At 34.1% G+C, this 27,784-nt stretch overlaps 2 protein-coding genes across 2 annotated transcripts; both read left to right on the forward strand.

Annotated features, from left to right (window-relative positions):
- Positions 1-956: 956 nt before the first annotated feature.
- LOC112085302 lies at positions 957-3,500 on the forward strand. The gene is made up of 4 exons (XM_024154508.1): positions 957-1,165; positions 1,534-2,019; positions 2,698-3,026; positions 3,184-3,500. The coding sequence occupies exons 1-4, from the start codon at positions 957-959 to the stop codon at positions 3,498-3,500; spliced, it is 1,341 nt and encodes a 446-aa protein (XP_024010276.1).
- Positions 3,501-14,841: 11,341 nt separating this feature from the next.
- Positions 14,842-17,066, forward strand: LOC18008456 (protein DETOXIFICATION 8). Its single transcript, XM_006391372.2, has 7 exons — positions 14,842-15,114; positions 15,173-15,717; positions 15,871-15,957; positions 16,060-16,116; positions 16,200-16,438; positions 16,613-16,818; positions 16,896-17,066. Exons 1-7 carry the CDS (start codon positions 14,842-14,844, stop codon positions 17,010-17,012), a joined length of 1,524 nt encoding a protein of 507 aa, XP_006391434.1. The 3' UTR covers positions 17,013-17,066.
- Positions 17,067-27,784: the final 10,718 nt, after the last annotated feature.

Genomic DNA, 27,784 nt, shown 5'->3' on the forward strand with positions numbered 1-27,784 from the left:
TGAAAGGATTAGTTTCTAGGAAAGCTGTTGACGAAGAAAGTGTGATGATGGTCTCGAAGGAGTGCAGCTCTGTATTGCAGAATAAGGTGCTGAAGAAGAGGAGTGATCAGTGAGGATTGGTCACATGATATTCCCACGTTTCCTCTGCGATATGGGTTTAAGTGTGAATTTGATGCCATATTTTGTTGACAAGCGACAGGGTACACCAAGTTCAAGCCAACAAAAATCTCGCTGGTGTTCACCGATAGGTCAACCAAATTTCCTGTTGGACTACTTAAGAATTTACATGTTCAGATAGGCGATACACTTATTCCAGTTTGATTTTGTGGTTCTGGAACTTGATGAAGAACCCAAAGACCTTTTAATTTTGGTTCAATCCTTCTTATGCATTGCTGATCATTAATATGAAAGAATGCGTGATCGATCTCCAACTGGGAGATATGATGGTGAGGTTTGAAATGAACAAGCTCTTATAGAAGCCAATGCTGGATGGACAGAGATTTGTGATAGAAGATGGTTCAGACATTGCAGATGAGGTAGCTGAAGAAGTGTTAGCCAATGATCCCTTAGAAGTGGCATTGACAAAAGCTAAAGGTGATTTTGGGTTTCTAAGTGAGGAAGTTGATGGGTTCGCAAGGGTGTTGGATGCAAGCATGAGGATGGATAAACTGGTCGCTTACATGAGCTTGGAAGGCAAGGAAAAATCGATGGAGCACCTGCTCTGAATTCCGAAGCACCTGCTCGCGATGGTTCAATTGATGGCCCTTGGAGTGAACTAAGATTTCTGAAACTTAAGCTTAAATCCCTTCCAAATTTGAAATACCCAGTGATAGTAAACTCAGTATTGAATAATGTAGAGATTTCCTTGCTTATTTGTGAACTTAGAAAGTATAGGATGGCTCTAGGATATTTCTCCGGATCTTTGTATGCATAGAATACATCTAGAAGATGAATCGATGACTTATGTGGATCATCAGAGGAGGTTAAATCTAAATCTAAAAGATGTTGTTAAGAAAGAGATAATGAAACTTCTAGAGGCTGGTGTGATTTATGCTATTTCCGATAGTAATTGGGTTAGTCCGTTTCATGTAGTTCCTAAGAAGGGTGGCATCACTGTGATCAAAAATTATAGGAATGAATTGATACCGACTAGAACTGTTACAGGGCATCAGATATGTATAGATTACAGAAAATTAAATGCTGCAACCTGAAAGGATCATTTTTCATTGCCATTTATTGATCAGATGCTTGAGAGATTGGCTAACCATCCATATTATTACTTTTTAGATGGTTATTCAGGTTTCTTTTAGATCCCGATCCACCTAGACGACCAGGAAAAGACGACATTCACTTGTCTTTATGGCACTTTTACTTACTGCAAAATGCTATTTGGCTTGTGCAATACCCCGGCAACATTCCAGAGCTGCATGATGTCCATTTTTACTGACCTTATTGAGGACATAATGAAAGTTTCCATGGACGATTTATCCGTCTATGGAAGCTTATTTCTGTCTGTTTGACTAATTTGTGCAGGTTCTTGCAGCAGTGTGAGAAAGCATCTTGTGCTGAACTAGGAAAGTATCATTTCATGGTGAGAGATGGGATCGTGTTGGGATACAAAATCTCAGATAAGGGGATCGGAGTGGACAAAGCAAAGATTGAGGTGATGATGAGTTTGCAACCACCAACTACAGTCAATAGAATCCAAAGCTTTTTGGGACATCCTAGGTTTTACAGACAGATCATCAAGGAATTCTCAAAAATAACCAGACCTCTAACGCAGCTGCTTTGCAAAGAGGTGAAATTTGAGTTTGACGGTGCATGCTTGGAGGCATTCCATACGATCAAAGGAGCCTTGGTCAGCTCTCCAATTTTTCAGCCACCAGATTGGGATTTTTATTTTGAGATCATGACTGATGCTAGTGATTATGCAGTGTTAGCAGTTATGGGTCAGAGGAAGGAAAAGAAGCTCCACATCATTTACTATACCACTCGAACTCTCAATGAAGCTCAGTGCAGGTGCCACGACTGAGAAAGAGATTTTACCAATGGTTTTTGCTTTTGAGAAGTTCAGATCCTACCTTGTGGGATCAAAGGTTATCGCCTACACCGATCATGCTGCCCGGAAACCAAGACTTCTTCGATGGATCTTTTTGTGCAAGAGTTTTATCTGGAGATTAAGGACAAAAAGGGGATCGAGAATGGTGTTGTAGACCACTTGTCAAGGTTGAAAAGTTTAAGATGACATTCCCCTAGATGACAGCCGTTCTAATGAGAAAGTCTACGCCATTGATGTTTTTGAGTTGAGGAGCACCCGCTCTAACTTGGAGCACCTGCTCCGACGAACTTATGCTACTTAATCGACAGCAATCAACAACCCAATTTTCCATGGTTTGGAGAAATCGCGAACTATCTTGCTGCAGAGAAAGAACCTGTGGATTTCGTGGGAAACAAGAAGAAGAAGTTCATGAGAGACATTAGGCACTATTTCTGGGATGAGCCTTATTTGAACAAGCATTGCTCAGATGAGATCTTCATGAGATGTGTAACTGATTAAGAGATTCCTGGGATCTTATTTCATTTCCATGGTTCTCCTTATGCTGGTCACTTTACCACTTTCAAAATGGTGTCAAAAGTACTTCACGCTGGGTAATTGTGGCTCACTATGTTCTGAGATGCACAAAGATTTATTTTTAGGTGTGACACATGCCAGCAACAAGGGAATATAAGCAGGAGGAATGAGATGCCGAAGAACTTCATTTTGGAAGTGGAAGTTTTTGATGTATGGGATATCGATTTCATGGGGCCATTCCCATCATCTTATGGCAATGAGTACATCCTGGTGGCAGTTGAATATGTGCCTAAGTGGGTTAAAACTTTAGTTAGCCCCACAACCAATGCAAGAGTGGTTGTTAAAATGTTCAAGTATGTCATATTTTCAAGGTTTGGTGTGCTGCGATTGGTCATTAGCGATGGAGATTCCTACTTCATCAACAAGGTCTTCGAGAATCTGCTGAAGAAGAATGGTATAAATCACAAGGTCGAAACTCCATACCATCCTCAAACAAGTGGGCAAGTCGAGGTTTCCAACAGGAAATCAAAAAAAAAATTGCAGAAAACTGTGAGCACCACGAGGAAGGATTGGTCAGTAAAGCTTGACGATGCTCTCGGCATATCGGACAGCTTATAAGACACCTTTGGGAACAACACCATTTCATTTGGTGTATGGGAAAGCATGTCACCTCCCAGTAGAGCTTGAGTATAAGGGTGCCTTTGAGAGGAGAAATATGCAGCTTCATGAGCTGGAAGAGATTAGGCATCTGGCCTATGACAACTCAAAGATCTACAAGGAGCGGACCAAAGCTTATCATGACAAAAGGATTCTCGCAAGGAATTTTGCTCCAAACGATATGGTGATGTTGTTCAATTCTCGGTTGAAGCTATTTTCTGGGAAGTTGAGATCAAGGTGGTCTGGACCTTTCACCATCAAGGAGGTTTGACCATATAGAGATGTAGTGTTGTTGGGCACTAAGGGAAGAGAATTTGTTATCAGAACGGAGGCTGAAGCCATACCTCGCAGGTCCAAACATCACAGAAGGTGGAACTCTCACCTTAGGCGATCCTCTTCAAGCCTAAATGGCTAACCAAGTCAACCTAGTGACTTAAACCAAGTGCTTGGTGGGAGGTAACCCACCGGTGAGAGTCTCTAACTTATGTCTTTATTTTCATTGCTACTAACTTTTAGTTTTGGTTTTCATTTCAAAAAAAAAAAAACAGGGAGAAAGGTTTTTCCTCGCAGAAGAGATGAAGTGAGGAAGAAGAAGAAGGAGCAACAAACGGGAGCACCTGCTCCATCTGCTGATGTGGTTTCTCCAAGCGGAAAAAAGAGACGAAGGAGCAACCTAAGGGAAACGGGAGCACCTGCTCCATCACTTGCTCGAGGCGTAAAGAAAAAGAAAGAGCACCCCCTAATCCGGAGCATATGCTCCATCGGGTACTCGAGGCGGTGAATGATGATGAAGGAGCACCCAACTCTGTTCCAGAGAACCTGCTCCACCAGGATGCTCTACATGTGCGAACCAGGTAAGTTTTCTAGGCACTCTCTAGCTTATTTTCACACCGGAGATGATGTGAAGTAAGTCCGGGGGAGGGTCGTGTCCTTTTTACTTCTTTCATTTGTTTTCTTTCTTTTAGTACTTTCTTTGAGTCAGTTTTTATTTTTTTCTTTGAGTCAGTTTGTTTCTTAGAGTCAGTTTGTTACATGAGTCAAGTCAAAACTTGTGGAAATTAGGACATTTGATCTATGATAAGTTTAGACCATATGTGAATTTTGCCATCTTTCTGATGCTAAGAGAATCAAGGGTTACTTCTACCGTCATGTTTTAAATTTATAACCCTAAATATCTGCAAATGCACAGATGTACGCTGTAGTACTTAGGGGTCGAACCACAGAGATTTTGAGCTTTCAGTACGAATCAATCAAGACTTAAGACTAGTAGAACAAAGACTAGTAGAACAAGCAAAATTGGGATTTTTGGTTTTGGTATCACTAAATCTAAATGCAAATGAAATGAAAAGGCTGTAAAGCAATAAGAACTAAATGTTGGGTCTAAAGGGTTTTTGCAGGGATTCATGAACTGATCAAAAGACAAACAAATCGATAAAGGTAATCATCTAGTGAAAATCCCGAACTCGAATAGCCGCATGTATGATTAGCCAACTCTCGTCACCCTAATCAATAAATCACTTAACACAGCAATTAACTTTCGCTCTCATGCCACGAATAAGATCATGCATTAAAAACAGAATTTGTCCATGCTCGCGATTCTCTATAGGTATCTTTTGTCTCCTATAGGGATTCGCTCGATCACTTCTAGGTCTAGTAATTCAATACAACACTCTCGTAGCTCCAATTACTGAGATCAATTTATAAGCGGTTAGCAACAGAAACAGCATAAGGAACAAGAATGAACGAAGGACTCTTAGATGATTATGAACCTTAAATTGAACAAAGCATATGATCAAGACATGAAATTCCTTTTGAAAAATCTCCTAAAAACCCAACTGGGAAATTACTCAGACATAGCTGAGTTTAACATCACAAAAGTATTTAGAATTACATAGAATTGAAAGAGACAAAGGTTAGAAACGAAGAACAGAGTGAAGCAGGAGAACCAATGGTGCCCCTCTCGGTGGCTCCTCTTCACGACGAGTCTCTCTCTCTAGGGTTCGTGGTGAAAATGCAGAACACCCTTCTAAATGACTTAAAAGGGGTTTATATAGTATCTTGAGTCATCAGAAACGCCTAGGACTTGCAGGAATAATGACGGGAATGACTTGGGCTTTAAAATAGGCTTCTGAGGCTCAGAAATAGCTCTCCGCGGTCTAAAGTTTCGCACCCCCGGTGGATGATGTTTTGGTCGTGGGTGAGCTTCCGCATATGTTGATTCGCCTTCAGTGCATCGACCATATCTGGAGATCTAACCGTTGGATTGTTTTTATTCTAATTGCATTAAAAAGCTGGTTGTATCCTCTATCGTGTGTCCAAATTTGGGGATGATGAGACGGTGGGAAGGCCTCCATTTGTTTCCAAACTTCTGACGGTCCGAATTTATCCAAAATTGTGCTTTTTTGCTCCCAAGTGTATTCCTTTTGTCAAAATATCCTAAAAACTCTTTTGATATTCTAAAACATGGAAATCACTTAAAAACCTTTAAAACTGAGTGAAAACACCTGCATAAAACATTGGAAGTGATCCATAAAAGTGGTCAAAATCAGGTGTTATCACTTTCTACCTGCAGAATCAGTCTAGATCCGACTAATGAAAAATCCAAAGCTGACCAGTTAACTAAAGGCGTCCATATTCTGACAGAATCCATTGACCCGAGCTAATTTCTGAATTCTTTCTTTTACCTCACTGATGTGACTGGTGTTCATAGAGTTTGACTCCTCATTCATACTTGACAACTGAAAGCCTGTGTGAGATCTAGACAAGGTACTTCTCTCCCTTATGCTCATTAAAAAATAAAAATAAAAGGCAGAAAAATATTGAAATGATTTTCTTTTAGAAGTAAATTGTTAAGAAAATTTCCAAAGATCTCATTATTTTACTTCTAAAAAGGAATGATCACACAAAGGATGGAAGCAAGGGGTAAGAAACTTTCCTGTGACCTCATTATTCTCCTACACCTTTGATATATAATAAAGGAACAAACCAGGGATTCGGTGGCAAATCCCATCAGTATTCGCGTCTTTGAACCTTGTTATATATGCCTAGAAAAAAAAAAGTACCAGAGATTTTATGGCTGATTTTTCAAAGTATAGTACGGGAAAGAGTCTATAAGGTTCTTGGTATTGGATTCATCAATGATACCCAGCAATGAGGAAATATGGATGATGTTGTGAAATTATGGATTTAATTTGGGAAGCTGCAAATGTCTGCAGAGAAGTACATGGTGGTTCGATATGGATTGATGTTACAATATGTGGTCTGCAGGTCATGGTCAAATTTACGATTTCTGAGATTTTGCGAGTTCTCACCATTGTTGAATCACTCTTTGGACTGGATTTTGGTTTATTTGAGGACAAACAAATGTCTGAATCCGGGGGAGTTGATATGTGGCAATTTTGACTTATTCTAATCCGTATTTACTGATCTTTTTAGAGTCTTTGGAATCTTTAGGCGAGGATTAGAGCAAATAGAGCGTTTGGAGCAAAAAGGAGTCAAAGCTGAGCAAAAAAACTCAATTCACACGCAGATGGATCATTTTTAGTCAGAGCACCTGCTCCTGACTAAAACCATCTCCAACCCAAAACCTCATTTTAAGGGTGACAAAACCTCAAAATAGGGATTTAAGGTTGTTTTGTTCCAATGGTAAAACCTCAAATCCACCTTTAAAAGAACTTAAAAATTGCATTACAGTCCTCAATATAAATAATAATTGATAATAATGATATAAACTTTCATAAAAATATATATATAAAACATAGATTAAACAAATAATTACATGAAATACAAATAAGTAAAATATTTAAAAAAACATATAAATAATTATAAAATACACATAATTTAAATCATAAAATTACATATAAAACAACAAATTACTCAATAAAATTATCTCCATAATGCTGCCATATATGATCAATCAACGCATTTCGAAGTGATAAATGAGATTCTTTATTTTTTATACGTAGATTACAAGCTAAAAATTGTTGAAACCGGGCATTTTCATTTATTGCCATTTAACTGTTATCTCTAGTGTTGCTCTTGCTTCTCTAATTGGTGCGTTGATATCACATTCATCCTCAATTATCATGTTATGCATTATAATGCATGCAGTCATTACATCATGTAAAATCTCTTTCTTCCAATAACGTGATGATCCGGCTATGATCGCAAACATTGATTGCAAAACTCCAAATGTCTGCTCAACATCTTTTCGACATGCTTCTTGTCTTGCTGCAAATAATCTTTTCTTGGGACCTTCGGAATTGCTTATAGTTTGGACAATAATTGACCATTTCGGATAAATACCATCAGCCAAATAATAACCCATGTTATACTCTTTTCCCTGTATGATATAATTAGCTGGAGGAGCGGTACTTTGAGCAAGTTTTAAAAAAAAATTAGAAGACTTCAAAACATTAATCTCAATGTTGCTGCCAGACATACCAAAGTAAGCATGTCATATCCATACATCATAATCTGCAACAGCTTCAAGAATGACTGTTGGGGATCCGCAATGACCTGAAGATTGTCCAGCCCACGTCGTTGGACAATTTTTCCACTTCCAATGCATGCAATCAAGACTACCCAACATTCCAGGAAATCATTGTTGTTGGCCGATATTGAGAAGCCTTGCCATATCATCTTCTGTTGGTGACCTGAGATACCACTCGGAAAACACTGCTACAATTTCATGACCAAATCTCTTTATGCATTCAATTGTTGGAGATTCTCCTAATTTGATGTATTCATCGGTGGCATCGGCGGGCATACCATACGCCAAAATCCTAATTGCAGCCATCACTTTTTGAAGGGTTGATAAGCCCAATCTGCCTAGCCTATCACGACGCTGATTGAAATAGTTGTCATGTTGTTCAACAGCATCGACAATATGAAGAAATAACCGCTTTGACATTCGGAATCGACGATGAAACTCTCTTTCACCATAAACAGAATAGTCAGAAAAGTAATCATTAAACAAATTATGATGAGCATTTTTTCTATCACGGTGTATAACTGTGTGACCAGGAATAGAGCCTCGATGACTTACGTGATTTAGTAGGTGGTGAATCTGGTGGTTGTTGTTGAAAAAAAAAAATTATTGCTATTTGTTTGTCTCTCTCTATTGCTGCATGTTCATTGATCAGCCACTCATCAAATTCAGATGAGTCTGATGAAGAAGAAGAATTTTGAAAAGAGGATGTACCTCCAATATTAAATTTCATTTTAAACCAAAAGAAGAAGTGGTGATTTTTTTGTTTAATATCCAATATGTGTATTTTTTATAGATAGAAATGTTAGTGTTTAAGAAGATAAGAGAATCTTGAACATTTCATCAACACTATCCACTAGATCTCTCCAATCATCCATCGTTAGATTAAAATCATGCCAATATCTTATCCTATATATCTCATAATAGATAAGAATGTTGGATAAGCTTATAAGAGTTTATAAGATAACTTATAAAGGTTTATAAGATTACGTTTATAAGATCTCTTATAAGGGTTTATAAGATTACTTATAAGGGTTTATAAGACTATAAAGATAATCTATGAAACTTATCCATGACCACTCTTTTAATTTTTATCCTATCCAACATATTAGAAAAAAAAAAAAGGAAAATCATTACAATTCAATCACGATCATTGCTTTTTATTCTTATCCTATCCAATATATTAGATATGAAAATTTACAAAATTTTATGAGAAAATATCACAAGACCCAATTGCTAGCAATAACCAAGCTATGAAGCAATTATGAGAAAAAAATAAAAAGAAGTTACAATAAAAAAATTTTGAGAGTTGGGAGATTAGAAGAAACAGATCTCTACAGGGTAGAATGAGTACCATTCTTTATGCGGTTAGAAAGTTGAAGAGCTGCCTCGAGAATATGCATCCGAACAAGACATTGTAAGTACATATTTATTGTGTGTTTGTTAATTTCCTACTCTAAACAATGTGCTAATTATTTATGTTTTTTAAAAAAATTTATGTTTCAAATACAATGAAGATAAATAAAGCAAAAAGATTATTGGTTCCAAAACTAAAAAAAGGTTTTAAATTTGATCATGTGTGGGATTTGATGAAAGATATTCCAAAGTTTACAAACAATGTGAACATAAGTATTCCAGATAATTCTAATTTTGGGAGTGATTTTCTTGGCTCTCCAACATCACAGTCCCCGGGAATGTCTCCATTTTCGATCAATTTAATTAGTGATGATGGTGGATCAAATTCATCACAACGTCTGATTGGATCGAAGAAAGCAAAACTCAAAAGAAAAATTGTTGAAGGTAGTAATTCATCTCTTGACACTTTGGCTTCATCAAGTGAGCAGATCCTTGATTTTTTTTAAGATAATGCATCAATTAGAGACAAGAGTGATGAGATGGTTAACCGACGTATGCAAAACCAAGCAGAAAAAAAATTAGCTCTAAAACAAAATGGAAGAGGAGAATAAAATCTTGTTAACAAGTTTGAATTGTATCGATGATACTAATACACGTAAGTTCATTCAAACTGAACAAACAAGAATTATACAAAAGAGGACTCAACAACAACAACAACCTCAAAATGCACCAAATTTCTATGGACAATATTTTGGTGATTTTGGAGGTTTAGGATTAAATTTACCAGATTATTTATATTATAGTACAAATTCTAATTTGTGTAATATTTATTTCTTCATATAATTTTATTTTCATGTAAAATATTTGTTATTGTAGTGTGACTTTAAAGTTGTGTTTAAGTTTCTCAATGTAATATTATTTTTATGTCAAACTAATTTTAAGTAGTGTATAATATTTTTCTATATTAATTATCTTATTTCATTTTGAGTCAGCTTATGTGATATAGTCAAATTTATAATTGTATAAATAAACTATTTAATAATATGGACTAAAATGAAAGTAGAAAAAGTTAATAAAACTATTTCTAAGAAATACAAATTTACAAGGACTAAAAAGAAAAGTAAAAAGTGTTTTGAGGTTTTGAATAGTGAAACTTTAAATTTGAGGTGTCACTATTCAAAACCTCAAAATTTGAGGATTTGAGGATGGGTTGGAAATTAAAGAACCTCAAAATTTGAGGATTAGAGGTTGGTTTGAGATGCTTTAAGTCCTTTAGCGGAGCACCTGCTCCAACATCCTGAGAAAACTAAGGAAACAGATTTTACATAGTTCTGAGACGCTAAGGAAGAGAAATAAAAGACCAGAGCCACCTAATTTGATTATGACACTTTATTTTTACAGTTTCTAGACTTTTTGGAGTTTTTGCTTGTAAGATTTGGGAGAGTAATTTCTGCTATACTTGAGAAGAATTCTGAACCCTTTTATATCTCTGAGTTTTATTCATGAATTCCTTTTCATCTCTTGTTGTTTTTCTTTTCGCCATGTCTGAGTAATTTCTCTAGCTAGATTAAGGTTTTCAAAAGATTTCATGAGTTAGGGAATTGAATGCAAATAGGGCTTAATATTGATTGTCTTCACCATTGTTAATCTTAATGCTTAGGTTGAATTGATCACTTAATCTGCGATTTTAGGTAAATCTATTCATCAAAAGTGTAATAGGTTTCTAAAAGAAACTTTGGTAAGTGATTCATCCTTAGCCAACGACAGTTGATGCTAAGGCAGATTGTGAACAGATCAAACATGCTTGTTAATGCTTGTATGCGATTTCTAGGTTCAAACAACAGTTTAGAATTTAGGTTTTTAGACAAAGTTATTGAAGCCACAATAGTGGGTCGATATGCATTTATGTTTGAGTTTGAGACTTGCATTTAAACTGTGTCCTGAATAGTCCTTTGATTTCTATTTTTGAAATTCCTGCGAATTGCCTTAGTCTAGTGTTTGTTTTAATCAAATTTAAATCGTCGTTTACTTTCTTTTACTTGTCACCATAATTACGAACCAATCATCTTTTCTCTTGGCTTTGTTTCAGTCCTCTTTTCTCTTGGCTTTGTTTCAGTCCTCGTAGAGTCATAGTGTAACCTTGGTCCTCTAGAATTCGAATCTTTTATACTACAACTACAAGTTGTTCTATTGCAGTAGAAACTAAGAGAACATATCCAGTGAATCACGGTGCAGAAAGTCAGGCGTGGGTTCCGTTGGTGTGAATGGCGGTACAAGATGGGTGCCAAGTTTCACAGAAGGTTGGGGGAGGCCACAGGTTTCTGTGGTTCTTGGCTTGAGGGTAGGATTGTTGGGATATCAATCCAAGTCTCACATCAGAAGTTTAGACAAAGAGTTTCTAGTATATAAGTAATGTCTAACTCCAATTAGTATGAGGCTTTTTGGGAAGGAGCCCAAAATCAAATCTGTGCAGGCTTTGCCAATTGGACCCAAAGCGTACAATATCATACTAATTGGGGGAGTTGTACATGGACTTAGAAAAGCTAGACCTGGAGAAGTGGGTTGGGCTGCATGTTCGTTGTGGGAGGCTAGAGCACTAAAGGTGACCCTGCGTTTAAGAGGTACAAGATGTGTACTAGATATCGCTGTAGGTTGGAGAACAAGAGTTAATGTGATCTTTGGTTTGAGGAGGGGATTGTTGAGAATCAATCCAAAGTCACACATCAGAAGTTTATACCAATATGGTCTAGTATATAATTAATATCCAACTCTAATTAGTATGAAACCTTTTGGGAAGGATCCCAAAATCAAATCCGTGCGGCTTTGCCACCTGGGCCCAAAATGGATAATATCATACTAACAGAAAGTTGGACATGTGCTTGAAAAGCCTAAAAATTGGTATCATAGCGAGGTTCTGGAAAAAAGTGGATATGGACAAGTCGGTGTGGGCTGTGTGTTCGGTATGGGAGAAAGAGCCCTCAATGTGACCTTGCGAATAGGGGTGTCGGTGCTGGATTTTGTGAGTACAGTGGTACAAGATAAGTGTCAGGTTTTGCAGGAGGTTGGGATGCCACGATTTTGTGTGGTCCTTGTTTTGAGGGAAGGATTGTCGGGATATCAATCCAAGTCCCACATTAGAAGTTTAGACAAAGAGTGTCTAGTATATAAGTAATGTCCAACTCCAATTAGTATGAGACCTTTTGAAAAAGAGCCCAAAATTAAATTTGTATGGACTTTGCCAGTTGGGCCCAAAGCAGACAATATCAAACTAATTAGGGGATTTGGACATGGGTTTAGAAAATCTCAATATAAATGCTATCAGAGCCAAGGTTCAGAGAAGGTAGACCTAGAGAAATGGGTTGGGCTGCATATTCGTTGTGGGAGACTAGAGCCCTCAAGGTGACCTTGCGATTAAGATGTACAAGATGGATACTAGGTATTGCTGTAGGTTGGAGACTAAGAGTTTATGTGGTCTTTTTTTTAGAGGGAGATTATTGGGAATCAATCCAAAGTCACACATCAGAAGATTAGACCAATATGGTTTAGTATATAAGCAATGTCTAACTCCAATTAGTATGAAACCTTTTGGGAAGGAGCCCAAAATCAAATCTATACGAACTTTGCCAGTTGGACTTAAAGCAGACAATGTCATACTAATAGAGAGAGTTGGACATGTGCTTAAAAAAAACTCAATACAAAACTTAAACAAGATTTCACTTTTTTCCATCACTCTAAAAATAATGAACACTAAAAACACATCAAGCCTTTGGAGCTCGTCAGTACGAGAAGCTGGATGCTTATACTTTCACTTCCATTATTTCTCTTCTGATGGTATGTTTCTCAATCTCTCTTCTATGGATTTTCATGAAGAATCTATTGTTATTGTTTCACCAAGACTCCGAAAATATTGGAGTTAGCTTCTGTTTATTGCCTTTGGCTCATACCAGCTTTATTTGGTAACTCTGTTCTTATGTCGTTGATTCGCTACTTCCAAACACTAAGCTTGATCTTCCCTATGGTTTTATCTTCTTTCACCGTTTTATGTTTCCACGTATCGATTTGTTGGTTTCAACTTCGGGCTTGGAACCAAAAATGTGGCTTTATCTATTAGCCTTTCGCACTGGCTCAACACGTTTTCCTCTGGTTTTTCATGAGACATTCTCGAGTTTGCGAAAACAAAGGAGTTTTTATATTGATGGAAGCGTTTTGTCACATGAAGATCTTCTTCTCCTTGGTAGTTCCTTCTACTATGATGATTAGTCTTGAGTAGTCGGCTTTCGAAATATTTGATTCTTATTGCCAGAGTTTTAATAAACGCAAAGCTAGAAACACTGGGATTTCCATGATGTAATACTAGTGCCTGATTGAGCAACACTATATATAGTCTCTTAAAATCACCTATTCATGAGTAATCAGTTCCAGCCTTAGAAAAATCTGGGCTAGAAGCAAAAATAATAATTTATGGGCCTATCATTAATTAGTAACAAAAAAAATAATTAAGAACTAACAAATTAAGGTAGGACATTCGAATCTATGACAACCACAACGTTTACTTTTAGCAATAACCAAGAGAGCTAGTAGAGATTTTTTAGAAAAAATCGGTGGAAAAAATATATATATTACGAAAGGCTGGAAACATGAGCTTCCTTGGCTTCCTTCCAAGGCCGGCCCTGCGAGTAATGCTACCTTTTCATTTTTGAACATAAAAATATATAAAGAATAGTGTTGATGTCACGTTATAACAGAGAGGAAGAAGAAGATGTTTATGTTCAATTATTGCTAAATATCGCAGCGTTTTATATTATTGGGATTCCAATTGGTGCTTATGTAAATATCGCAGCGTTTTATATTATTGGGATTCCAATTGGACTTGTCTTATTTATCTTTGAATTTAAAGTTAAAGGTCTCTGGATTGGTATTCTCTCTGGATGCACTCTAAAAACTCTCACCTTATTTCTCATATACATCATTCACCAAGTGGAAGACCAATGAGTTTTTTTTTCTTATGAGGTATAGTGAAAGATGACAATTATTGGGGTATTGATTGTTTCATATGCCCCCTTTTTTTGTTTTATGCCTTTACATATGAAATTAGATCAAGAGAAATTATACATTCATTTTTGACTTGTTTGCATGACATGTCACTTAATCTTGGGTATTTAGTTTTTTTTTTGTCATTTTTATTTTTTATCTTCTAAAGAAAAATGACATTTTTGTCCTATTACGTAATTGGTCTCAAACCGTGCACAGAAATGTGTTGTACCATTCGGGGATACAACTGGAAAGTCAACGAGTTGGTTATGTGACGCTACAACTAGAGCTTTTCATTTGCCAAAAAAAACAAAATTAAAACAAAAATACTTGGTGACTGAAAATGTATTTCTAAATTTCAAGAAAATTGGAAGTGGTCGAAATTTTAAGACTTCGGAGAAAAAAATGGACAGATCTTTTTGTTTAAATTTTAAGACTTCGGAGTAATACTTGGGTACGTAAATAATTGATGTATTAAATTGTTAATAAAAATTTACTTAACATATTATTAAGAAATTTTCCCCTAATTTCGTTAGTCAGCGTCTTCCCTATTCTACCAACCCCTCTACGTATTGAGACCACGGCACGTCTTTGTTTTAATTGGTTTCACATTGTTAAACGTGAAAGATTTGTCCATTTATTTCTCCAAAATCTTAAAATTTCGACCACTTCCAATTTTTTTGAATACTTATTTTTTCTTTTGTAATAGTTCTTTGAAAAAAGTTTGATCGAAACAATGGAACAAGGTTTCTCGTTGGTACCAAAAAAAGAGGAAGATGAATTAGGAGAAGAATATAGAAATGAGAAATCTGCAGAAGAGATGAGTCATTTGTCAACAAATATGATGAAGAAAGTGACCTCCATGGCTGCTCCAATGGTGGCTGTGGCTGTTTCTCAGTACCTCCTTCAAGTTATCTCCATAGTTATGGCTGGTCACTTGGACCAGCTCTCTCTCTCCAGCGTCGCTATCGCCACTTCTCTTACCAACGTCACTGGCTTTAGCCTCATCGTAAGATCTTATCTTCTCTCTCACTTTGTATCTCTCTCTTTCTGATTTCGATCCTTAGTTTGGATTGGCAGGTGCGTTAGAAACACTATGTGGTCAAGCTTTTGGTGCAGAGCAATTTAGGAAAATCAGTGCATACACTTACAGCTCAATGATCTGTCTTCTCTTGTTCTGTTTTCCAATCTCTCTTTTGTGGGTTTTCATGGACAAACTCTTAAAGCTTTTCCATCAAGATCCTCTCATCTCTCAATTAGCTTGTAGATACTCGATCTGGCTCATACCGGCTTTATTCGGATACGCTGTTCTTCAATCTATGTCTCGATATTTCCAGTCACAAGGATTGGTTCTTCCTCTCTTCTTGAGCTCTCTTGGAGCTCTCTGTTTTCACATTCCCTTTTGTTGGCTTCTTGTCTACAAACTAAGATTTGGAATCGTTGGGGCCGCTTTGTCCATCGGTTTTTCATATTGGTTAAACGTTGGCTTGCTTTGGATTTTTATGAGAGACTCTGCTCTGTATCGCCACTCCAGGAATCTTCGGGCGCAAGAAATCTTCTTGACCATGAAGCAGTTTTTTGCCCTCGCGATTCCCACTGCAATGATGACTTGGTAACGAAACCCTGTGCAATTTTATAAGAAAATAATAATAAACGCTTTTTGCTTTTGATCTTCAACGAATCTTTAACTCTCAGCATTCTTTATGTTCGATCTTTTCAATGGATCTTTTAACTCTATTTTTGGTCTTTTTGTGTGTAAGTAAAGCCTGGAATGGTGGTCGTTTGAGCTTCTTATACTAATGTCTGGACTCTTACCGAACTCAAAGCTAGAAACATCGGTGTTATCCATTTGGTATATTGCACATATATTTCACTTTTAAAAAAAATTCTAACATAAACCCTATTTCCTTTTCAAACAAGCTTCTGATATTTGTAGTCTTTATTCTTTGAACAGCCTGACAATGTCGTCTCTGCATTATGTTTTGGTGTCTGGAATAGGAGCAGCCGCGAGGTTTTATAGATATTAAATGTTCATAAGAATCTATCTTTTTTATTGGAAATCTGTGAACCCTTGTTTTCTTTTTTTTTTAATAGCACACATGTCTCGAACGAGTTAGGAGCTGGAAATCCAAAGGCAGCTCAAGCCGCGGCTAACTCTGCGATTTTCCTTGGTGCTATTGATGCTGCCATAGTAAGCATCACTCTCTATAGCAACCGAAAAAATTGGGCTTATATATACAGCAAGGAGAGTGAAGTGGCTCACTATGTAACTCAAATCACACCCATTCTGTGCTTATCCATTGGTGTTGACAGCATTCTCGCCGTGCTCTCAGGTAATCAGTTCACATCAAATCAAAAGATATTGTGTATAGTAGAATGTACAGACCAAAGCATTTCAGACTAAGAAAGAGCTGGAGTCTGGAGAGATGATTGCATCTCTCACTTGAAGTCCAAGAAAGCTATATATTTATCTGTCTTGATAAACCCTAAGATTCTTGCTTCTTCAGGAGTTGCTAGAGGAACAGGGTGGCAACATATAGGAGCATATGCAAACATAGGATCATATTATCTGGTCGGAATTCCGGTGGGTTCGATCTTGTGTTTCAATGTGAAATTGAGAGGGAAAGGACTATGGATCGGTATATTGATAGGCTCTACACTACAAACGATTGTTCTTTCTCTTGTCACTTTCTTCACCAATTGGGAACAAGAGGTAAAGGTTTTTTTTTTCTTTTTCATTATGTTCGTGTTATTGCTAGAGTCTAAATCTTGTTTTGATTCGGGTTTTAGGCAGCGAAAGCTAGAGACAAGGTAATCGAGCTGACACCACAAGGCAACCAAGAAACAGAAAGCATATTAGAAGAGGATGTACAAGTTTTATTACAGGATGTTTCAGAAAATGTGTAAGACGCTTAACATGAATCATGATGTTGTTCTTGTCAAATTTTATGAAATCTTGATTTGCACTATATATATATATATATATCTATATAAATATAAATTGGACTCGTTGTATGCAGAAAATTTGAGAAATTAAGATGCAACAATTTCATAATAGTTTCATAATAGAAACAAAACAAATAAAAGGCATATCACTGTGTTGGTTTTTTGAGGAATTTTTCACAAACTTTCCAGAAATTGCATCTGTTATTGGCACGTTTTAGATGTTTTGGTGAATTAGAAGCTTTTACTTATATTACAATGATGGGACATATTACTTCCAAATTGTATGGATCTTTTTAGATTAGATTTTATCAAATATTTAACTTTTATGTGATGCATGATATTTTTTTTCCAAGTAACATATACCTTTATGTACATTGCTTGCAAAGTTTAAAATGCAACATTTGTATCTCTCACATTGGAATTATGAGGTAAAATTCAACTTATATATAAGTTGGAGAATCTATGTGGTGTATTGGAGAGAAAGATAGTCGGACCAAACTCTTGGATCAAACTTATCGTTTTTGTTCTAGGTTGCTTTTTCTAAAAAGTTTAATTAAAACACTAATCGGCTGTTCTTCTCAAATATCTCGTTTTCAATTTTGACATCTTCGAATCCTTGTATATTTGTAATCATTTTTTTCCCTGCCTCATTTAAAACTTAATATTGGGATTATATATAGATTACTTGGCTATGAAATCTTAATTTCTAAAGAGTGTGTGAAAGATATTCCACATGAGAAGTTGGGAGAGATCTTAGGCTAATCCACTCATTACCAATTGGTTTTGAGTTAGAAGTTAAAGAAATTTAACATGGTATCACAGCCCGATCCACACACTTTTATAATTCGACCCAAAAGTGGTTTGTATCCTCAGACCCAAAATTGATTGTCTAACGAGATTTAATGGCTAGAATAACCATTATCTCGAGGGAGGGTATTGGGATTAGGTAGAGATTATTGAGTCATGAAGCTTTAATGTCTAAAAGAACTATTACTTCGAAGGTGGGTATTAGGATTAGGTAGAGATTATTGGTCATGAAATCTTAATATCCCACATCAAAAGTTGGGAAAGATCTTAGGTAATATATAAGGGATTTGAGTCAATTCATTCATTGCTAATTGGTTTTGAGTTGAAAGCCTAGAAAACTTAACACTTTTTGCCATAAACACGATTCTCACATGTTCTAATGTTCTAGTGTTGATTTCAAAACCTAATATATGGCCTCTTAAGCTCATCTCTGTCATGGATGTTTGAGGTTTGCTGTAAATATGAAAATTCTCGAAATTGCTTGAGGCGCAAATCTTAAATATAATGCTTGGTTGTGTTGCTTGTTGCTTGGGTTTTTGATTTCGTGAGTGTAATTCATAGCTCTTTGTAGAAATTATGCCACATTCTTCTTTTTTTGACGTAATTATGCCACATTCATATTACCCATATTTGCAAATTTAGAGAAAATTTTGGAAATGTGTTGTAACTTTGAGTTTTGGATATGAGTTCACGTTATTGCTTTGTAATTGTCAACTTCTGTTATGAAATGTTCTCATGCATCGTCGTGCTTATATGAACGTCATCTCTTTATATCGGTGCATTGATTTGGTTGACTTAGACATGCCTTGTTCTAATTGTGAACATGAAGCTCTAGGCACAATGGCACCAAACACCGCGCATGGAGCAGAAATAAACGATTGAAACCAACATGCATCTGAACAAATTTATCTCTTGGAAAGTAGATCCAAGAGTCTCAAGCCTTGTCGAAGCTACTTGCTTCAAATATTTTTAAAATCATAATGAAGGTCAACATAGGCAAAATTTGCCACTCAGCTTTGTCGCACTTTTCTGATGAAAGAAAAAATGCATTTACTTTCCGAAGAAGAGATGGTTTTACTATGTTGATTTTGGCCTCAACGACATCTTGTATATTACTAGACTTCCCATTGACGGGAAGCAGGTACGTACTTCTTATTTTTTTATTTCATTGCTGGATTTCTCATTGTTGGTTTTTTATATGCTCAATTGGAAGACATGTATCGGCATATGAGAGTGGCAATAGCATGGGTACAGTTGCAGAAAACTTAAAATTAAGTAAATATGTTGCTAAAGCATTTTCTCGTGATAAGATAGGAAGAAATTGCTTCAACATCTACCTCTATAAATGTGCGAGAAGATAGTGAGGAGCTGAATTTAGAGGCTTATTGCCTTATCTAATGGCATATATATCTCTTTTTGTTTAGGGGGAATTGCGGCTAATCCTAAACAGTACTAAAACTATTTATGCCATGTTTTTACCACTACTAGGAACAACGAAGGGCATAATATATGCAAAGATTCATTAGAAAAGTCAAATAATAAAGGATAATCTTACTTTATACTTGATGTTTACCCCAAGTTTATGTGGTTTTTCATATGCTCTCATGGTAAGGTTTATGAAAACACAACCTAATTACTATAATTCATGATACATGAATGATGTTAACTGACAATTGTTTTTTTTTTCTTTCGTTTAAGTATTTTCATTAGAGCTATTTCCAATTTATAAATTTGCAAATATAGGATACGTACACGAAAATTTATCTCTTGGACATCTCTCGTATGCAAATACTTACATAAGAAAACATAAGAACAACAATTGTTGGTAAACATCATTCATGTACTTTGAATCAAAGTAATTAATTCTTGTTTTCATTTATAGAACTTACTGTGAAAGCATAAGGGTTTTGGTTTTTTTCCAATGAATCTTTGTGGAATGCCAACATTGCTTCGAGATAACCACAGTTCCCAACAAGAAAAATCTAAGTGAATAGTTGACAGATTTTCTTACCATATTGAAAAGGCTGTTTATGATGATAAATTTTTGTATTAATGAGATATAACTGCATTTTTTGGTTTTGAATATGATAAATTATCCACGATACACTATGATCTCTTATTATATGGCGAATAATATAAATATAAGATAAAAGCTAATATTATTCTTTTGAAATTTTGAAACTATCAACATATACATGTATTCTGAATAAATATATACTATTCAGCACATAAACCATGTAGTTATATTTATACAATAATCTAATTGAAACAGTTCTTTATGGCAGTGATAGATTCAAAATTTCAAAAAAATAACATTAGATTTATCTTATATTCGTATTATTTATCGTATATTGAGAGATGTGTAATGTATGATAAAAAATTTATTATATTTAAAATTTTAAAAATATTTTTATATCTTTTTAATGCACTAATTTATCATTAAAAACAATATATTCAATATGGTAAAAAAAAGTTGTAGCAACAAAAAAATTATGGTAAAGTTAAGATAAATAAAAAAATAATGTTTTTTTCGTGGTAGACATCTTAGTTACAAAAACAGTAAACCTAGTTTTCTTAATAAATAATTTACAATTTTAAAATTAACATATTGCTTTATATTTTGTGTATATATGTAGTCATGAAATAAATAAAACAGATGGTTGTTATGTATATAAAATCTCAGAATCAATAGAGAAAATACAAGATTAAGACTTCTATATTTGGTTTTTATAGATAATTTAAAGAAAAATGGATTAAACAAATAAAAAGTGATGACAGAAGGCTAAAGAGCACAAAGGAGTAAGATGCAAAAAACTGTTCCGAATTGGATCTCATCATCTGTGCTCTCTATCTTCTGTCAACACTATCAATGCCTCTCAAAAACTTTCAAAAAAGAATTTTGGATTTAGGATTGAAAACAAGTATATGGACATCAGAACTTGACAAAAGTATGGGATTTTTTATTTAGGATTGAAAATACGTATGAGATAGTATAAGAATTTTGGATTTAGGATTGAAATACGTATGAGATATTAAAAGAATTTTAGATTAGGATTAAAAATATGTATGAGATATTAAAAGAACCTACAACAAACCTTTGATGGACATCAGAACTTGACAAAAGTATGGGATTTTTTATTTTCTATGGCATACGGCTGTGTATAGGAGAACTTATAACATATATATGTATGGGTTTAGAGAATTACCAATGGAGTTGTTGATGAGACGATGATGAGGAGATTTCTTGAAGCCACTATTTATAGACACAAATAGAGCAGCGAGATGATTTCTCCGCTCCAATTGCATCAATCTTTTTGTTTCAACAAGTTTGGAATAATGTTGTAGGTAATTGGTTCCTTTGGTATATACGGCTTTTAAATACTAGTATAAATTTTTGAAAGAAAATATATTCCGGTTGAAAAAATATATTATTCCCGGTCAATGTTCAAGGTCAATAATATTTTGGAACTATCTACCTAATTTGCCAGATATATTTATTATTCCCGATAAATGAATGACGTATTTTCAAAAACTACACTAAATATTGTCGTAATCATACTAATTAATGTTTATATTATAACTTGTTTATCGAGTACTAATCCATGTAGCCTTTCGACTATAAAATATTGACCTAGATTGATCAAAGACCCCAGCAACTGATAATACCATTCATGGAAAGTATTACAGAGATCAAAATTTTTAAATACCCCCAACTTAAGATCTCGCTAGCTACTTTGTTAAGGTAATGTTGGTGGAATTCTTAGCATTATACTAGCAGTATAGTACTCAATTAAGGTAATATTTGTCAATCCGACTTTAACCTTTGTGCCTCGCTGCCTCATCAATATCTGGCCAGGGGAACTCACTGTAAGCAATACAGATGACGATGGCGACCATTACCCTGTAAAAGAAGAATCCAAGTTCGAGAACAAGTTTTGGAAATTGCTAACTTTTGTACTTCAAATCATAAATAAACAAATCCTTGAACAAAGCTTTTTCAAAGTTTTATATATATATATATAGATTCAAAATAAACTTCACAGTTCTACTAAAGAATCGGCAAGTTAAACAAAAATGTTTAAACATCAACATTTTATTTAAAGTAAAATACAAACATAAAACATTGAATAGTTATTGCTCACCAAAATTCCTTAATGGTGATACCGAGTAAACTAATCAAGTTCTGTTTTTATTTATAAATTAGAAGAACTTACATATTGGAGAGAGCCAAAATGACACAGATCATTCCGTGAATCTGGAACTACCAGTGCGAGCCAACGTGATATTCTTGTTGGAATAATAGTTAGATCTGCCATGAAAATGTTTCCCAATATATTTCGGTTTGTCCATGAGAAGCTGGCTTCAATATAGTTGCAGTCTAGCCTTGAGACAATAATGTGACTATGAGACTGCAAAAGTAAAGGTGAGCAACGAGTAAAGAGAGAAGAGATGATTTAGTCATGTTTTAGTTCATTTAATCGATATCGAGTTAAATCGGACCATTAGCATGAATCTAAATTTTGTTTAAGCCCTCGCTTGATGATGTAGCGGCTAGTTTTTAAATATGTGTATCATTTATTTATTTTCCAGGTTTCATATTCAATGCCAAATAGTTTACTTGAATTCTCAAAAATATAGTTCCTAAATATTTTGATATGATATTTGTAAAATGTTATCAGAAGCCAAATAATAGACTGTTCTTGATTTTCTCAACTACTTATTTGTGATTCAGAAAGAAGTGTTTTTTTTTTCTATCAACTTTGTTAGATGCATTTTCTTACTACAAGTTTTTTTTTCTATCAACATTGAAAATTAAATTAAATTTTGATTTGAAATTTAAAACAAAACTAATCATATCTATATATATATATATATTCATATGTGTGTATGTACAGAATGTATGGCTCGATCTCATTTCCTCCTCCTTTTGGTAAGCTATAAGCTACAAATAATCGTGAAATCTTTTACGTTATTACTACAAAAAAGAATTCTATAACCAGACTTTAAGAGCTGTAGGTGGGTCTAACTCCAACTCATACTCATATAGCCATATTTTTTCTGTTTATTCATGTTTTTTCCAAACAGTTAGTTTAGGGTTTTAAGGGCTGTAGCTTTCGTATTCAAAACAAAAAATTAACGAGAAAAAAATATAAAGCTATAATTTTTAGTGATTAATCTGTAACTACATTTCTAACTAAGCAGATTCAATTTCGCTACAATTTTATTTTTCTTACCAATAGATAGTAGTACTATTAAACAATTAGCAAAGAAAGTGAAAAAGTATGCTTCGACTCTCTTGTCTTGTCACACTGTTGCCCTAAGAACATTTTGGTCGAGTAAATGGGGTTGACAGCCTTTGGAATTTCTTCCATCTTGTTTATATTTTGGCTTATTTCATTTGTACATGTTATTTCTTGTGAACATACAAATCCTCTAGTGTAAAAACATATCACACAATCAATAGTACTAAATTATTTTTAAAAAAAACAAACAAACACAAGCGCATACCTTTAAAGAAAATCTAAACTTGAAGATATTAGAAAAAAAAAAAAACTTGGATAATTCAACAAACTGAGCTAAAAATCCCTGGGAGCAGAAAACTCTGGGCCCAAGTCTAGGTTTCCTAGTGGGAAAAGAACTAATTCGCAAAATATATAAACTGATCTTAGTTTTTAGCAGAACCGCATCAGATTATACGGAAAGATATACATCAATTTTTTATATGGTTTTGTAATTAGAATATTTTAAAGAAAAAAATTAGAGTTTGCATTTAGTACTTACATATTTTGAAAGAAAAAATATGTTTACCATAAGCAAATTTTATGGCGTTTATATACAAATTGTTGGCGCTAAAAGACAGTTTATATATGGCCCGTAGTAAGAAAAAGAAACATGACCTAAAAACTAGAGTTGGAGTTATTTAGGGATAAGAAAAAGAATGTTAGGGTTAATCCAATTTTTTTTCTGTGGGTCTACTGAGATCATGGGTGATGGATGCAAGGACAATATAGCCAATTGAAGTAAGGAAAAGGCTAAAAGAGGGAACAAAGAATCTGAGAGAAACAGTGTCATAATTCTTATCTCTTCATACCTCTTTGAGGAAAGCATCTTCGTACTTGTCGCTTCCCCCATAGCTTCTTCCTTATTCTCTTTTACTTTCTCAACCCTATCTCCATTCTTTTTGTATCCATTCCACTATTCCCCACTCACGATCTCTTTTACAATAAATATATATATATATATATATATAAACTTGTTTACAGTTACATATATCTTAAAATGTAAAGAAGAATGTTTAATTCACATAATTGCTATATATAACATATTACTTTACTAATGTTCAAGGGTTAGTTAATGAACAAAATAGTCACATGAGGTTAGTTTTATGTTAATTCATAGAATCGCCAATTTTCAAATTAATGCTCTTCAAGGTGAAAAAATTAGTGCTGAAATTCTAAACAAAAAGAAAAGAAAAATTGATTTTAGCTATATGAAGTATAGGATAATGCATGCCTACACATCCCAACAAACACAATTTACTAATAACTACATCAACACTTGATATAGAATGGTCACACATCTGGACAAACATGGGTTATATGGCTAACACCATAATTATCAAAAAAAATTCTACTACGCTACACCGTTCGACAAACACTGGCGTTGATCTGAAAATTTTACTGAATAAGTTTTAAAACAAAAGCAATCAGACTCAAACTAACCCAATTTAAAAACAACCCAGCCTAATTGCAACAAATCACTCAGATATGATTAACAGTTAACTACGATTTGGCAAAAAAAAATACAAATTTCAAATCGACAAAATTCTTCTTTCAATGTGTATGTTTATTTAATAGGAATTTTTTTTTAAATTTTTTGTATTATTTATTTTCGTAGGTGATTTAATTTTTTTTAGTTGTATTTTTTTACTAATTATAAGATATCTTATTATGAATTCTCATATATGTGGATTTTAATTTAGTATATATATATATTATAGTTATTTATTGTTTTCTAATTCTAGTTATATATACTTGATCCAAAAAAATAATTTTGAAACTAAGTTTACTACATCTTCGCTGAGTGGTTATTTTTTTCAACGATAAAAAAATATCAATATAGTAAAGCTACTTAGCTTTATATCTTGTACATTACGAGTAATTACAACACATGGCCAAGCCAGTACTAATTAAGTTTCGTATCCGATGTACATGGTTATCAATAGACGTGTGGTATTGGTCAAGCCAAACAGCGCACATGGAACAACGATTTGGTCTGTGTGGCAATCTCTACACCAAGAGGTTGTAGTGGGGTAGTTGATAGTTCCCATTTGTGTGAAAGGTCATTCTGTTGGTGTAGATTAGGAATCGACTTTTTCTAATGAAATTATCAAATAAACTCTTAGCTATGTGGGATATAATTTGGCGGCTTCGTACCTCACCAGAGAATTAGTCGGGTACCCTCGGACTTCGAATACCTTGAATGCTAATAAAAAAAAATCCTACACCAGAACATTAAGAAACTTCTTGTCACATTTGAAGAAGTTCAACTGTAGTTATATCTTCGAGAAAGAAATATGATGTTGGGTATAGTTGCAAAGAGTCTATATGTATGTCAAGTTTTACATTAGTGTCGGATTGGTTAAAATCTTATGAAGGTTGAAAAGTCATTGCCATATAAACATTTGGGTTGATGAAAAAGTTGAAGTGAGCCAAACAAAATACCAAATAAAAAAAATTTTAAAAAAAAAACAGCGCACATGCTATCTTATCATCGCTACAACAATATAGACAAACTTCTGCCTGAGTGAAGAATATATACATACATATATACAAAGAGAGAGAGTATATAAAACGAATTTTAGCAAAAAAAAAAAGAGTATTTAAAAAGAAAGAAATTGATAAGAGTATTAATATAAGTTGCAATGCATTTTCCTTGATTAGACAAGGCTATGATAGTACCCAAATTCATTGTCTTTTGTTTCAAATATATAATAATATGGTCAGATATATAATATAACAGGGCCGTCTCAATTTCTTTTTATTTTGAAATTAGTACGTCTTGTTAAATAAACAGCCATATAGAAATTCCAAATTGGAAATTACAGTAGCAAAACCATGAACGAGTTGTGTATTTTTTTCGGGACATTTGTTGATAACACACACGAAATAACATAGACATTATTAATATCTTAACTAGAGCTGATTTAGCGCTATTATCAGTCACAAAACAATAAGAACTAGCGGTATTAAAAGTGGTATTCTCAACTTTTGTACTGGTACTTTTTACTTTTTAACTATTCTGATATCGTTTACCATTGTGTCACCAATCGGATCGGACCAAATGATCAATAAACTAATTAAGCACACTCAAAATAAATAACATAATATGATATATGTGAAAAGGGAATCATGTGCGAAATTCATGTTTTAAAAAAAAAAGACACATAAAAATTAATCAATTATTTACATATTTGCATCAGTCATTTTTTAAATAATTGACCAACATTACTCTACAAATTATAACACGACCCATGGACACTAGTAGCTAATGAAAATATATAGGGTTCGGCTGTATGTTTGTTAGTCAGAATGTAGACCTCTAATGGAAACTTACATATATATATATATATAATATATATATAATATATTCCAATAGATTGCTTTTGCGGAGTATTATTTTAATTCGATATCTATAGGGCCCGTCAACTCACGGTGAGAACGAGCGTACCGTGGAATATAGCTTTGAAGGCTCTAGAGTTGGTTTCCAACATCCACGGAATCTCAACCTATCAAAGTGATATAGACTTATATGCTTGCTTCAACTTTCACTTAAAACCATGTTTTTTTAGATAAAATTAGTTGAATCAGGTTCTCTTTTGAATCGTCTAAAGTTTTGAGGTCAATTTGGCCATGCTACAAAATTATAAGGTAAAATACATCTGATCACAAACCGCTAGAATTGGTAATATCAAAAAAATTTCAGTCATTAACAAAAATATTAACGATCTTCAACCTAATTTTGTTTGTTTTATAATTTCTTATTTAACAAAACCTTTTGGTGATTAAATCATGTTTTGTTGGTAGTCGTTGGTGGCATTGGACATGTGTTTTAGTTATTAATTGCTAGTCTTACTCTTACATATAAATGCTAAATTTAAGCGTTTGAAATTGTTAGTTACTAGTCGTTAAAATCTGTTGACGAAGTTTCGATAAACCAGTAACTATGAAATTAATAAACAAAATGTGGTCGTGCTATCACTAGTCGTTCGTTACTGACGACCACAAACAAAGAATAATACGTAGTTTTGATAGGTATTAATCATATGGTATTTCAATTTGATTTGGTTTGGGTGTTTAAAATGTTTTGAATATGTTAGTTTTGATTGGTTAAAAACTTAAAATAATTTGTATTTCGGTTGAAATTGAAAACCATGAACGAGTTGTGCATTGATTTCTTTGTTCTTTTTGTTCTCCTCTTAATATAGAGAAAAGGCATTTGCCTTAAGCCATAAATAAATAAATATAAATATAAATATATATATATATATATATTATAGGGCCACATCTTTTATGTAGTTTGAAATAGTGTGTTTTTTTTTTTTTGAACCTTGAAATAGTGTGTTTGAAGTACGTCTTTAAGAAGCTTATAAACATTAAATTTTATGCAGACAAAGTATATCTTAAGGAAAAATAAATTTAAAAAAAAACTTCAAAATTGTACAAAAGGGGTTAAAATATGGCCATGTTAACGTGGTCCGAAAAAAAAAATGAAATAGGTTAGTTCTTTCGTCGTTCACTAGTTTCAAAATTCTGGTCGTCGGTCAAAAAAGCAACAAGTATTATTATAATATATAAAGCACCAAATAATTGGATTCTCAAACATGATGTAGTTTAGAATCTTATGCAAATCACACTGTAGTTTTG

The sequence above is a fragment of the Eutrema salsugineum genome, unplaced genomic scaffold (genome assembly GCF_000478725.1).
Source record: "Eutrema salsugineum unplaced genomic scaffold, Eutsalg1_0 scaffold_9, whole genome shotgun sequence".
NCBI classification, from domain to species: domain Eukaryota; kingdom Viridiplantae; phylum Streptophyta; class Magnoliopsida; order Brassicales; family Brassicaceae; genus Eutrema; species Eutrema salsugineum.